This window comes from Thermobia domestica, chromosome 10, assembly GCF_964235325.1.
Source record: "Thermobia domestica chromosome 10, izTheDome1.hap1.1, whole genome shotgun sequence".
Classification (NCBI taxonomy): Eukaryota; Metazoa; Arthropoda; class Insecta; order Zygentoma; family Lepismatidae; genus Thermobia; species Thermobia domestica.
In genome coordinates, this window is record NC_137463.1 from 4,554,829 (window position 1) to 4,569,647 (window position 14,819).

Here is a 14,819-nt window from a genome sequence, read left to right on the forward strand (position 1 = left end):
GACCACTTACTTAATATTTGGTATGTTCACCTTTGGCCCATAGAACAGCAGCAATGCTATTTACCATGGAAGTAACGAGGCCTTGGTAGGTGGCTGGATGCACAGCGCACTACATTTCCAGACACAAGTAACAAAATTTCTCAAAATTCCGCGATGAACTCTGATGTTCAATGACATTATAAAGGTGTTCAATTGGGTTAAGATTAGGTGAGTTTGGTGGCCTTTGCAGCAGTTGAAATTCACGACTGTGCACCTCGAACTACTGCAACACAATGTTTACCTTGTGATAAGAAGCACTGTCCTGCTAAAAGATGTCATTTCCAGCTGAAAATATGGCCGACATGAACGGGTGTAGATGATCAGCAATGACCTACCGATTACTAGGAGCCGCCGTTATACCTTCCTCATACACTACTGGGTACCTGGATGGGCCATATGAAGGTTCCTCAGATCATAATAAAACCACCACAGGCCATTCGTCGTCCTACTGTGTAAGAATCAAGTAGCTGTTCTCCTGCAAGACGGATTCTGAAACAACCATCGATGTAGTATCGTAATTAATCGGATCATGCGGTCCAATGACGACAAGCACATTCCCATTCCACACTGAGAAAAAATTGTAGAGGCGTACTTAAAAAGATAGGTTACATGCGTAATTCCTGTAGTTTTTGGACTTAACGTACAGCAGACGTATAACTGAAAACGCATGTTTTTTTAAATACTTTCTGTATAAGTGTTCCATCTATACGTACTTTCCGTATGAAACAATGTAGGCGGTCAGAATCATCTCACATACAAATGGACGTATATAACATATAGCTGACGAAGGTAACATAAGTATATGCATGTGATATACGGAAAACTGTTAGATGTCAGACATCCTGCAACGGCATGATGTAACATTTAAGGGCAGTGCCTATGTAGCATACGGATAACGTATGCTCCGTACTGATATCTATAGTGAGCAAGAGGATACCGTATATTTGTACAATATACCGCTGTCCGGAGAACGGATTTTTCTCTGTGCAGCTGTAATCAAAGATGCTGTGCAGTTAACTGAGTACATGCATAGGGCAAAGCTGCGGAAGCCCATATATAACAGTGTACAGTGAACTGTGTGCTGAGACACACTCGTAGTTTGTCTATTACTACAGGCTGCTGTTAATTGTGCCACGGCTTGCACCACCTACTTTACCAATCTTCACACCCTACGAACCCGATATCTTTAATCAGGTGTGGTCTCACACGCTTTGTCCTTTGCTGCTTGTTTCACTGTTTTATTCCCCATATTTAAAAGAGTAACCATGAGAACTCGCGAACAGCCTGTAACGAAACTTCCTTGGTCCCACTTTCTCGGGATGACCACCCCGAAAGTAAAAATGCATAATTGTAAAGGAAAAAATATTTAAGGAAAAAAGTGCAAGTCTGCCTTTCAATCACGGATCCAACCTCCGGGAAATAATCCAGAAAAACGTAGAGATAAATTTCACCGTACTGTATGAAAGGATCGGTAATCGCATCCAGAAAAATTAAAAATTTTCAATCTCACGTTAAATTTCGAACTTTTTTTAATTCGTAGCATTGACGAATTCTCAATTTAAAACAACCATAATAAATATTTATTGTAAACAAAAAAGTAAAAGGGAAAATTAACAATACAAACAAAAAATAAATAACAGCACGAAATCTAATAAATGCATCTATATTCTCGGAAAGGAGCAACTTGAAATGCATATCCCAACCTGCCATTCAAACATGGTCTTCAGTGGAATTCTAATTTCTTCTTTTATTTCTGCAGTATTACAATTTCGTCAAAGAGGAATCTATACTTGTTCAGTACCCAAATAAATCGTTGATGATTATAATTTTACACGGTTATCTAGCATATCATTTTACACAAAAAACAAAATTTAAATGTATGCACGCTATGCAACCTGTTTTAGGCGCAACAAACAGCCGACGTTAGTCAATTATTCCAACAAACTTTTGGAATTTTATCAAAAATAAAACAAAGCATTTGACTAATGGCCCCTTTATGTATAATGGTGAAAGTCTACAGTGTAACAGGGATATTGCGGAGGCTTTTGCACATTATTTTAAGTCTGTTTACAATCATGAACCTGTGAGTTATAACACTGATGCTCTAATGTCACACAAACCTAGAAGTATATTACTCGATATTTTCCAAATCACTGAAATAACAATATCAGAAATAGAACATGCCATTAAAAGGTTGAAATCTAGAACAGCGTGTGGCCCTGATGGTATCCCACCTTACATAATAAAGGGAACTATTGATATCATAAAACATCCTATACATATACTATTAAACATGTCCGTAAATTATAATGTTTTTCCAGACCGATGGAAAGAAAGCTTGATATGTCCTATTCCAAAAACTAGCAATGCTAAAAATATAGAAAGCTTTAGACCAATTGCAATTCTATCCCCATTTGCAAAAATTTATGAATATATAATACACAATCGCTTACTTAATCATGTTAGATCCAGTATCTCTGTATACCAACACGGATTTCTCAAGAATAAATCCACTTCAACTAATTTTGACAATTATAACAAACTTTATAGCTTCAGAACTAGACAAAGGAGGGCAGGTGGATGTAATCTATACAGACTTTCAGAAAGCGTTCGATTTAGTTAACCACGACATTTTGCTTGAAAAACTAGCTCTTATGAATCTTTCTAAGCAAGCATTAGTACTTTTCACATCATACTTACGTGATCGTAAACAATCTGTAGTTTACAAAGGTCATATCTCCAACAATTTTAATGCTACATCGGGAGTACCGCAAGGATCAAACCTTGGACCTTTATTATTCCTCATCACCATCAATGGCATAACTAAGCACATCAAGAAATCGCATACTTTACTCTTTGCAGATGACTTAAAATTGTATGCTCAAATTAAATCATTGAAGACTGTAAAAACCTCCAGGAAGACTTGGAAAATGTAAAACACTGGTGCCACGTGAATAAATTTAGCCTAAACATAACTAAATGTAAAGCTATTACTTTTACTAGAAAAGGAAAATACATAAATTATGATTATACTATTGACGGTATAAATCTTTGTAGGCCGGAAACTGTTAAAGACCTTGGTGTTACCTTCGACCCAAAACTGACTTTCGCAAATCACATTGAAACTATTGCAAACAATGCTTATAAGAGTCTTGGATTTGTTTGTCGTGTAAGTAGAGACTTCCGTAGCCACATGACAATTTTAAAACTATATTATTCGTATATCAGATCCCAACTGAAATACGCTTCTGTTATTTGGACTCCTCATAATGGAAAATATATCCAAATGATTGAAAGAGTGCAGTGTAAGTTTTTGAGATTACTAATGTATAAAAAAAACTGGAATGTACCCAGCATACATATCATACCCAGAACTAACAAACAATTTCAATATACCGACATTAGAGCAACGTAGGTATGTTAATGATTTAGTTTTTCTACATAAAATAATAAATAATAAAATTAATTGCATAGAACTAAGTTCTAATATATTTCTGCATGTTCCGACGTCTAGAACGAGGTTAAGCAATAGTAGTACCATGTACTGTAAGAAAGCACGCACTGACATCCTGTATAAATCCCCTTTATGGAGAATGAGCTCTCACTACAATAATATTGAAGAAAAGTGTGAAATGATAGACATATTCAATATGTCTGAAAAAATGTTTAGGAACACAATTTGTAGTATGACGAGCTGAGTTAATTAATGAAACAATAAAAATTTCTGTATGTTTTTCTTCTGTAAAAATAATGACATTTTACCATATATGTAAACAAACACTGTAAATGGGCAGGACGCCTGTTGTGTTGTTGTTACAATAAATAAATAAATAAATAAATAAATAAATTATTAAATTTCATGCCTGTAATCCCATCCTAACTTTCCCTAATTACCCTTTCTACTACATAGGATCTTTAAACCCAGAGTATGATATTCATTATATGCACTTGAATTATATGGTAAGTAAAGTTACTTCTCCAAACAAGGAAATGATCAATGCGTAATGTAAAGGTAAGCAAGGCATCACACTTTCAAGCACTCAACACATACGAGGACTATCCAAAAACTAACTATTCTTTTTGAAATAAAAAGAAAACAAGTGAAAGTAGACAATATATATATATATATATATATATATATATATATATATATATATATATATATATATATATATATATATATAGGGTGATTCAATAAAAACGTACCAGGCCTATATCGCAGCTAATACTGCACGTAGAGCCTTCAAACATAGAGCCTTCAAATTGCGTTACCAAATCGTATGTGTAGAATCCAATAAAAATAGTAGCGACACCAGTGGCGTATCGTGAATGTCTCCAACGGGGGTCATCTACAATAGTCTGGAGGAAAAACCCTACTTTTGGACCAAACCAAAAATTTCAGTATGTCTAATGTTTTTAAGCGGTTTTAAGCTCATTTGAGAGTGCTGAATCTGAATCTGCCGGGTGTACAAATGTACACCTTGAGCATTTTGAGTAATTCAAGATGGCGGCCAATATGGCGGCTGTAAAAGTGACAGGAATATTTTTGTATATTTTATCAAGATGGGTATCAAATTATATGTTTTTTGGGTTGCAGATTCCAATAATAAAGCCAAAAATGTTATGAAATTGATACAAATCGAGATATTCAATATGGCGCCCAATATGGCGGCTGCAAAAGAAGTTTATGTTGTCATTTCTGAAACCTATGTTTGAAAAAAAATATATACTGACGAGTAATAATAAATCGTAAAATCTTAATTATGTGCTCACAGATGGCTCACACATTTTCATAGAATTTAGGGAAAATATCTCAGAAACAAAATAAGAGATACTTCAAACTGAAATACTAGAACGATTTATGAAAGAAGAACATGTTCTGCGTCACAAACCAGGTATCTGGAATGCTATATGGTCAGACATGTTCATTGAGAATATATTTATGCGTTATGGCCATGGACCAGGAGGAATAATCGGACTTACACTAAATCCATCAGCAGTGAAGCGATGGATTTTCAGCCTTCACACCTGCAGTCGTTTAGTAAGTGACATTTATGTCATGAGAGATGCTGGACGAGATATGGAAATAACTAAGCATAAGGAAGGAATCCCATCTCGAGTAAAAGGAGATACTGCAGACCGAATTAAGTTAAAGGAAAAGCTGTCCCGTATAGATCCTCTGAAGACCGATGATCACCCAAAAACTATTGTGAATATTGTGACAGGGAAAATTTGTTCCCAGAAAGTGAATGTTGATAATGCTGTTGAGATAGGTGAGAAGGCGTTGTGTTCTTACGAAGAAAAACTACTAACTGGTTTCCACGATCCAATCTAAACAGCGGTTCGTAATATTTCCTGCGATGACGTCAAAAGAACAGCTAGTATTGGTGTCATTGACACAGAACTCTTGTACACGCATGCAATGTGCCTAACATCTACAAGAGATATTGATGCTAAAGGAGTGATTTCATATGAGCTTGCCGCTGTCCTCACATCTTTGTTTGATGAATATGGGACTCCCAGGTTCTGCAAAAGTAAGTTAAAGCTGAAACAAATATTACAGGTAAAGAAGTCTATGAGATTGTACAAGCACAAAGATGCTATCATATTTGATGGTTGTGCTGTTTTGTGGATGATCAACTGGCCATCTAACGGAACTGTTCTTGACTTCATAAAATTGTATCGGTCATATGTGCTTGAAAAATTGTACAAAGGCAACGTGTACCTGATATTTGACTAATACAGGGTGCGGCACGTAAAACCGGCCCGTAAAGTGAACACATAAAATGAAATGTAATGTATTGAATATGATTAACTACAACACATAAATGAAATGTAATGTATTGAATATGACTACTCACCTTCACAGCAGGTGCTGAAAGTGTCCTCCGCCCACTTCAACACACATGTGAGCACGATTGAAGAGATTCATATATACCCTTGTCAGTTCTTGTGTTGTAATGCTATTGGTGACATCCTGGATCCTGGTCTTGAGTTCTTCAATTGTGCGTGGATTTGTTTCGTATACTCTTCCCTTTAACAGTCCCCATAAGTAAAAGTCACACGTGGACAAGTCTGGTGACCGAGGAGGCCACAAGCCTTTGCTGATTGTCCTCTCTGGTGTAAACATCTCATGCACAAGGGACAATGATGCAGCTGATGTGTGGTATGTTGCACCGTCCTGCTGAAAATAACATAACTGACGCTCCTCTTCGGTCAAGTGTGTATAAAACTCCTCCAGGATTCCCATATACACGTCACTGTTCACTGTCGTCTCAAAGAATATGGGCCCAATAACTCGTGTGGCGGAAATGGCACACCAAACACCAATCTTCTCATCATGCAAGGGTACCTGGTGGATTGCGTGTGGATTTTCTGTCGACCAATACCGGTTGTTTTGGGAATTTACGTACCCAGACAGGTGGAACCACGCCTCGTCACTCATGATGAGTATTAGTGGATCCAAGAAACCACTGACAACATTGCTCAACAGCCATGAACAGAAATGCACCCTCTTCTGCAGGTCAGGCTCCTTCAGTTCTTGCACAACACTTATCCGGTACGGTTTTAACTTCAGTCCCCTTAAAACACGTCTGCAACTTCTCTCACTCGCATGAATCTGTTGACTCAATCTCCTGGTTGACTTTCGAGGACTTTTTGTCATTATCTCCTCTACCTGCATCTTTAATTCAGGTGTGCAGACAGATGGTCGTCTGTTCCTAGGAGCATTTTGAACCGATCCTGTACGCCGCCATTTTTCAATCAATTCCTGAATGGTGCTTTTTGCTGGCACAGAACGTCCTGGAAATTTCTCCCGAAACAAATTCTTTGTTTTCACAAAAGATCCAGTGAGAATGAACCCTTCAACAATGGCAACACGCTCGGGTATCGAATACGGCATTATCACACACTGACACTTACCCGGCTTAACACAACGAGGCCTTTTTCTCAACTGGTTTCGACAAGTTTCACTGGCTGCGGCTGCAAGTGATTGCTGCAGGTCACGTAAGTCGACCCGACCTCGATACGCCATCTCTTGCTAGGAAGGTAGATTATTTAAGTGTTGCCAAAAACACAATATACCAGAATATTACGACGGGCCGGTTTTACGTGCCGCACCCTGTATAAGGAGTACAGCACCAAAGGAGGAATAAGAAGCGTCAGAACAGGATCAACATGTAGCAGGTATCATAAATTGTCTTTCAACACGTCCTTGCCCTCCCAACAAGTTGTGCTGAATGTTACGAAGAATAAGGTACAACTAGTACAGCTGATCTGCAAGTATCTAATGACAGAAGGGTTGCCATAAGATTCCACCAAAAGCCTATTCATCACTGGACCAGAAGATGTTACAACAGAAATAACTGCTGATTGTATCAAGGAACGTCCAGATATGAAAAACACTCACGAAGAGGCTGATGTCATAATTATCACACAAGTAGTGATGGTAGCCAATCAGCTGGACAGAAATTGTACAATAAATGTAATTAGTGATGTCACGGATGTTCTTATCCTCCTGATGCACCACTACCACACACAAAAACTTACTTGTAACATTTTTATGGAGGCAACTCAAAGTCATAGAGGAATTATTGGCATTGGATTGTCTGTGTCTAAACATCTTGATATTGTTTCAAACTTACTAGCATTTCATTCTCTTTCTGGCTGCGATACAGTTCCTACTCTTTATGGCATTGGAAAGCAGAAGGCAATGAAAGTACTACAAAGTGGGAAGGAGCTTCGAAAGCTTGGAAATAAGACATCCCTACCTGAAGATGTGATTCAGGAGGCAACTGAGTTTATAACTTCTTGCTATGGTAGTAGGATAACTGGCCCTACAATGTCTGATGTCAGAAGAGATGTCTGGCTGAAGAAATTGTCAAAGAAGTCTGCCGTACATATCCCGAAATTGAAGAACTTGCCACCAGCTACGGAGGCATTCTCTGAAAATGTAAAAAGAGCTCATTTACAGGCTTGTATTTGCAAACAAGCAGAAAACCAGACCCACCAGACATGGATCCGACAAATTTTGGGTGGTATCGTGATGAGTTGAACAAAACATTGGAACCAGTTACTGTACCACCGGGAACTGTGATGTCACCAAAAGACATCTTGAAGATGGTGAGTTGCAGCTGTTCTTCTGAAAACATGTGTAAAGAACGTTGTGGCTGTGTGGCAAATCATAATAACTGCACTGACTTCTGCAATTGTGAAGCCTCTAAACGATGCCAGAATATCTTCACACGTCAAAATACTAGGAATCTAGAAGACGAAAACATGGATACTTCTTCTGACGAAGACTGACAAGTGACTGAACTGTGATATTTATTATTTTGTTGCGGAGTAACATAGAAACACCGGTATTTTGTATTGTAAATGTACATATTTCGCATTCATGTGGCCAGCAACATAATTCTTGATTAAGAAAACGTCTAGGAAAAAAATATAAGAAAATCTTCAAACCTAAGCTTGTGTTGTTTGTTTTCTTTTGCACACAGAAAGGAATGGTTTTGTAAATAAATATAGAGAAGCCCAAAATGTGGAAAAAATGTTCTGGAGCGCAAACAAGGTGAGTTGCGGTGACGGAGAAAGCATCAACACTCAATCCAAAATTTCAGTGTATCAGATATTGCTCTAAGTATGTACCTAGTTCGAGGGTCGCGAATCTGAATATTCCATATTGAATATATTGATTTCTATCAATTTTATAAGGTTTTTGAAGTAACTACTGAAATCCGCAACCCAAAAAACATATAATTCGATACCCATGCCGATATAATACTCCAAAAATATTCTTGTCAATTTTACGGCCGCCATATTGGGTGCCATATTGAATATCTCGATTTATATCAATTTCATAACATTTTTGACATTATTATTGGAATCTGCAACCCAAAAAACATATAATTTGATACCCATCTTGATAAAATATACAAAAATATTCCTATCAATTTTACAGCCGCCATATTGGCCGCCATCTTGAATTACTCGAAACGCTCAAGGTGTACATTTGTACACCCGGCAGATTCAGATTCAGCACCCACAAATTAGGTAAAAGCCACCGAGAAACATTAGACATACTGAAATTTTTAGTTTCGATGGATTTCCTCCAGACTACAAAATTTGATATGGAAATAGGGGTTGGTTGTGCCTCCATTGAAACAAGAGCACAATGGGAGAAACGTCGAGAGGAAACACCTTGGCATATTTCTTCCTCATTGGTAGCAACGCGATCGCATTACTAGGTGAAAGTCAGATGGCGCGAGGGTGTTTCCTCTCGACGTTTCTCCCATTGTGCGCTTGATTCAATGGAGGCACAACCAACCCTTGTTTCCATGTCAAATTTTGCAGATGACCCCCGTTGGAGATATTTACGATACGCCACTGGTGTCGCTACTATTTTTATTTCATTCTACACATACGATTTGGTAGTTCAATTGTTCGTTTGACAGCTCTATGTGCATTATTAGCTGAGATAAAGGCCTGCTACGGGTAGTTAGATACAAGTCTGCAACAACACCTCTAGCGGGTAAATGGGAAAGGATATGACAAAATTTGTCCTCTGAAAGTTGCCTTACATTTAATGTCCTTTCGAACGGTTCCAACAATTATACCACTTTTTATTGCAAATTTTGAAGTTGCCCCCCGTTGCAGGTATTCACGAGACGCCACTGGTCTTGGTACTATTTTTATTGCATTCTACACATACGATTTGGTCAGGGGTGCCCACAAGGGGGGGCTATGACGCAAACTGCGTCATTGAAATATTAGGGGGGGGTAAAAATCTATATAAATATGTTTGATGGGGGGGGTAAAATTAATCGAAAAGAAGATTTTTTCATGGAAGAACACCTACGGATAGACAATTGGGGGGGGGTGCGTCATGGACATAAGGGGGGGTGGGCACCACTGGATTTGGTTGAAGGTTCTACGCGTAGTATTAGCTGCGATATAGGCCTGGTACGTTCTTATTGAGTCACCCGGTATATATACAGTGAAACCTGTCAACTTGGCCACCTGCTTATCTTGGCCTAGTTCGTCTTGAACCTGCATTTTCCCATAAGGCATTCGTTACTTACTACTCTATAAGTTGGCCCACCTGTCTATCTTGGAAGTTGGCCACACTGAAGCAATGTTTATCGTATGATGGTAATGATAAATTTACCTGCGTATCTTGGCCACGCAAAGTACCATTTTGTCATTTTTCTTAACTCTTTCGTATTCCCATATGAGAGGCAGATGTTCTGTATTTGTAACTGGAGAAAAGAAGCAAGGATTCTCGCGATTTGTTCTTGGAGGTCAATGGCCTGAACACTACTCTGATAAAGGGGTGGTGAAGGAAGATGTGAATAAGAAAAAGCATGTAGCCTACAGGAATTCAGGAAATGGTTGTACGTATTTGTTTACCCTGTCTGTTTTGGTAAAACCATTAGCTATATCAGCTCCTCTCATGAGGGGAGCTTTAGTAATCCCGGAAAATTCTCGAAGTTAAAACTAACCATCTCAGTTGTCAACTATTGGCACCTGTCGGCTTGTCAAAAGATAGCGAAGGTTTTGAGATATGAATTCCCTTAAGACTTTCTGAAAACATCTTTTGCTCCGACGGAAACACTTCTAGCTCATTAACAAGAGGTAGTTAACTACAATATTAGAATGTGCATATATGCCAAAAAGAATAAAAGAAATACGTCTAGAATGAACCACCATTCAGTAACAACTGAAAAGAAGTCATATAAATTGCATATGAATTTCTCAATTTATAACTTAGCTTTTCTTGTTTTCAATCTGAATAACTCAGTGTGCTCAGGGGCGGATCCAGGACGGACTTCTGGGGGGGGCGGTCGGCGGTAATACTGCTACTTTTAAGAGCTCCAAACTTGTTATGGATGGGTTTATTTATATATAAAATAAGAAAGTTTCCTGTTGTGGGGGGGGCGATCGCCCCGATCGCCCCCCTCTGGATCCGCCCCTGAGTGTGCTACAATATCAACTTCAATAAACTGCGACATACGCTTCTATTTCATGGTTGTTTGTGTTATTGTGATTTTAATCCGGATAATCCAATATACCAGACTAGTTTTCAGGAAGAGAAAGGTATGCACATATATTAAACATACTATACTAATATTTTCTAGTACTATATATTTTTACGATAGTTGTCGTGCCACTGCTTATTAAAATTTTACAATCAAGTAATACTAGAAATCCTATTCTAAAAATACACCAATCACAATTATTTTTTGTAAGTTGGCCACCTGTCTAAGTTGGCCACTTTTCAATGGAACCAATGGTGGCCAACATAGACAGGTTTCACTATATATATATATATATATATATATATATATATATATATATATATATATATATATATATATATATATATATATATATATATATATTGAAGAGACTTGACTGTTGGTAACACAAGTTTCGGGCTTTAACCGGTTCTTTATTCTATCAAAACATGTTTCGGTTTTCTATTAAGTCGGTTTCGGTTATCTACGAAAATCTTTCTAATATTTGCATCAAACAAGTTATTTGTATAAAATGTTAATTGTTGTTTTCTCCTTGCCAGAAATCATCTCCATTGAAATTGGAGAAGGAAGGCCATGGAACCCGTAACTCAGTTGTTTTCTCTTTGAAGAACCAAGTGGGAGGATTAGCCCAAGCTTTGCAAGTATTTCAGGTGAGTGAGTGGTTAGAATATATATATATATATAGGATGTTTCAAAACAACACCGACAACGTTTGGGAGGTGATTCCTGACACCAAAATAACACAGAAACTATAGACCAACCTGGATGCACAAACACTTCATTCGGAGTTATAGGCTGCCGAAAAAAAAAATAATAACTTTAGAGGTCCATAGCTCCAAAACTATGGGACCTACCGTAGTCGGGTCAAGACTTCACTTAGGAACTAATATGTGCGCTATCCAAAAATATTTATACCTGAATCCTAAGGTACATCACGCAACAATTTTTATAGAGGAAGTTTGGCTAAGGGCTTATAATCTGCAGTACTCACCAACTACATCTATAAAAATTGTTGCAGAAGTACCGCAGGATTCTGAAACTTGGATATTTGGATAGGGCACTTGGTTCCTAAGTGAAGTCTTTACCCGACTACGGTAGATCCCATAATTTTGGAGCTATGGACCTTTAAAGTTCATTTTTTCCTGTTTTTGGCAGCCTATAACTCCGAAAGGAAGCATTTGTGCACCGAGGTTGGTCTATAATTTTTGTCTTATTTTGGTGTCAGGAATCGCCTCCCAAATGTTGTCGGTGTTGTTTTGAAACAGCCTGTATAGAGGTATACTATAGCAAAACTTCTAAGTTGATACGAAACGTACTTCAAGCTTTTATTGAAAATCAGAAAAGCTGCGAAAGTCCTTCGTGCTTTTATAAGGTATTCATTAAAACTCAACTAAGACTTCACTTAAGATAATTTTAATTTTTATTCAGTTGCTACAGGGCCTTCATAATAAAACCTTTTGCCATTGGTCGACGACATGATGCGCCCTTTGATTGTTGATTAAGGGAAAGACCTCCAAGGCAGGGCGCAAAATTCCAAAGTCAGAAGCACTCGCCAATCCAAAAATAATGGTCGCCAGTATCTCTCACGTACAAATTATGAGAATTCCCCCTCCCCCAAGGCTTTGGTTTGACAGACAGAGATTACATCAGGGCTCAAAATTTCAAATCCAGACAGTTAATTAAATTCAGGATAATTAGAAGACTTCACATTCCATGTTTTCACTCACTCCGTGACAATTATATCCGTGCGAAACAGAAACAGTGCAGCCCTGGGAGTTTAGGCAGAAACCTACTGAACACTGGTCGCCAGCTCTAAATTTCTAGTCGGCATTGGCGACCTGGTGAACGGAAATTTTGCGCCCTGCTCCAAGGTATATATGAAGATTAGCTGCGAATATATTGAATAAGCAAGTCTCGGACAAACCAAACAGGGTGTTCCGGTTAGAGTACAAAGCCCTGTAGCCAGAATTTCCCGGGTCACAATTTCGCTTGATCAAAACCTCTAGGAACAAAATTTTGTCTGGCCAGAATCTCGCTGGAGAAGATCTCTTCATGGCAATTTCTTCAGTGTATATCCAATATCCAATATATATCCAATATACATATATATTATAAATAACATTTACAGTTAGACCTCCATTAACGGATACCTCCATTGTATGGGTAGGTTTTTATTTCGCGCAAAAATATACGTATTATTAAGGGAAAGATTCCTCATTTCACGAAAATTCTCAAGTATGAACAGAGGCAGGCTTCTTCCCCCCCCCCTTTCCCAAGATTTTAGTTAACTCTTCATAACGGACTGGAACTATTCACAATTCAAACCTATCTAGGACGGAAAACACTTTGTGAAATTCAAAAGTACATGTGAACGCAGTACACAGACAGAAAATTCATTTCAAATAGTTCAACTGTTTTCTCGTCAAGACGAGACAGAAAACATCCGTTTGAATCTGGAAGAGAAAACCTATAGAAATTGCCCCCTTTGACCCTTAAACGTAGAATTTTCAAAAACGTTCAGATACATGCTCGCTTTTTTTTTTTTTTTTTTTTTTTTTTTTTTTTTTTTTTTTTTAATGAAGAGTTTACATTTTAAGTTACATTTTCCTAACTTAAGGGTTTCATTAGATAGTCAATTTTTGGCATAAATTTTGAACACCTGGTAGTAACATATGCCGTTTAATCAAATTCACATAACAAAAGCTCAATTTAATGTAAGGACTAACTATATTTAAAAATTCAATTCAAAGGGTTCAGCGGTTCAGCCGTTTCCCGTGACCATAATCGGAGCCGGCTCTACCATAAATGTGCAACACATGCATTTGCACTGGTTATCAAGTTTCGAGGGTCGGCAAAATCTCTCATAATATATTATTTAAAGTAAATATTTCTTGTTGGAAACAGGTCTTATGATGATAGTAGTTACATTTACTAAGCTGACCTTCTATTTGAATACTACATTCATAAATCATGTTTAGGTCGCATTAGTTTAAGGTCATATGAACAGTGCTAAAGCAAATGATCAAACAAATCTCAGCATGAATTGCTTGATTGTTGTGAAATATAAAAACTCAATTCTCGAACAGTATCGAACACCTGTTTCATTTAGTTAGTTATCACTACAGTCTGGATTTATATGCAAAATGCATGTTTATAGTAACATGCAGAAACGTATGGAAAGTATTTCTTGTTTACGACGGATTTGTAAGGACTCATTTGAGACACATATAATAGTGCATATAAGTGGATATCTTGAGTGAATTTCGATGTGCATCCATATTCCGTAAACTTTGCACGATACTGAATACTTCCGAATTTTATTTCTGCATACTAGCTTATTTCACAGTATGTCACAAGAAAGTAGGTTATGTTTAAAGTGAATTGAATCATTTTGTAAACGCAGATATAGAATAAATAATTGTATAGAATAATGCATAGAATTAGTCCCCTGACTTGTCTTGCTCATGATGTTCATCGCGTAGCAGAAGCAATCAAATGCTAGTATCCGGAAGTAGACGCGCTTGCACCAAATGTAAAGAAAATATTTGTGAAAGCTTCGTCACGCGTTCGTGTCTTTTGCGAACTTGGATAATTTCTCCGCTACCTCCCCAACCAGTTTTAACCCGATGAAGCTTGTGGCTAGAAACTGCGTCGTATTATGCAGATAACTTAAATCAAGACTCACTAAATCCCGATGATGCAGTCACTATTTATGTGTCACAAAAATGTTTTTTCTACAAGTGG

General features: G+C 37.7%; 1 protein-coding gene across 1 annotated transcript in view; it reads left to right on the plus strand.

Annotated features, from left to right (window-relative positions):
* Trhn (tryptophan hydroxylase) overlaps nt 1-14,819 on the plus strand; it is a 119,252-nt gene that overhangs the window by 29,927 nt on the left and 74,506 nt on the right. The window contains exon 2 of the mRNA XM_081727629.1: nt 11,615-11,725. Coding sequence (XP_081583755.1) covers nt 11,615-11,725 — 111 coding nt within the window. The remainder of the gene's footprint in view (nt 1-11,614; nt 11,726-14,819) is intronic.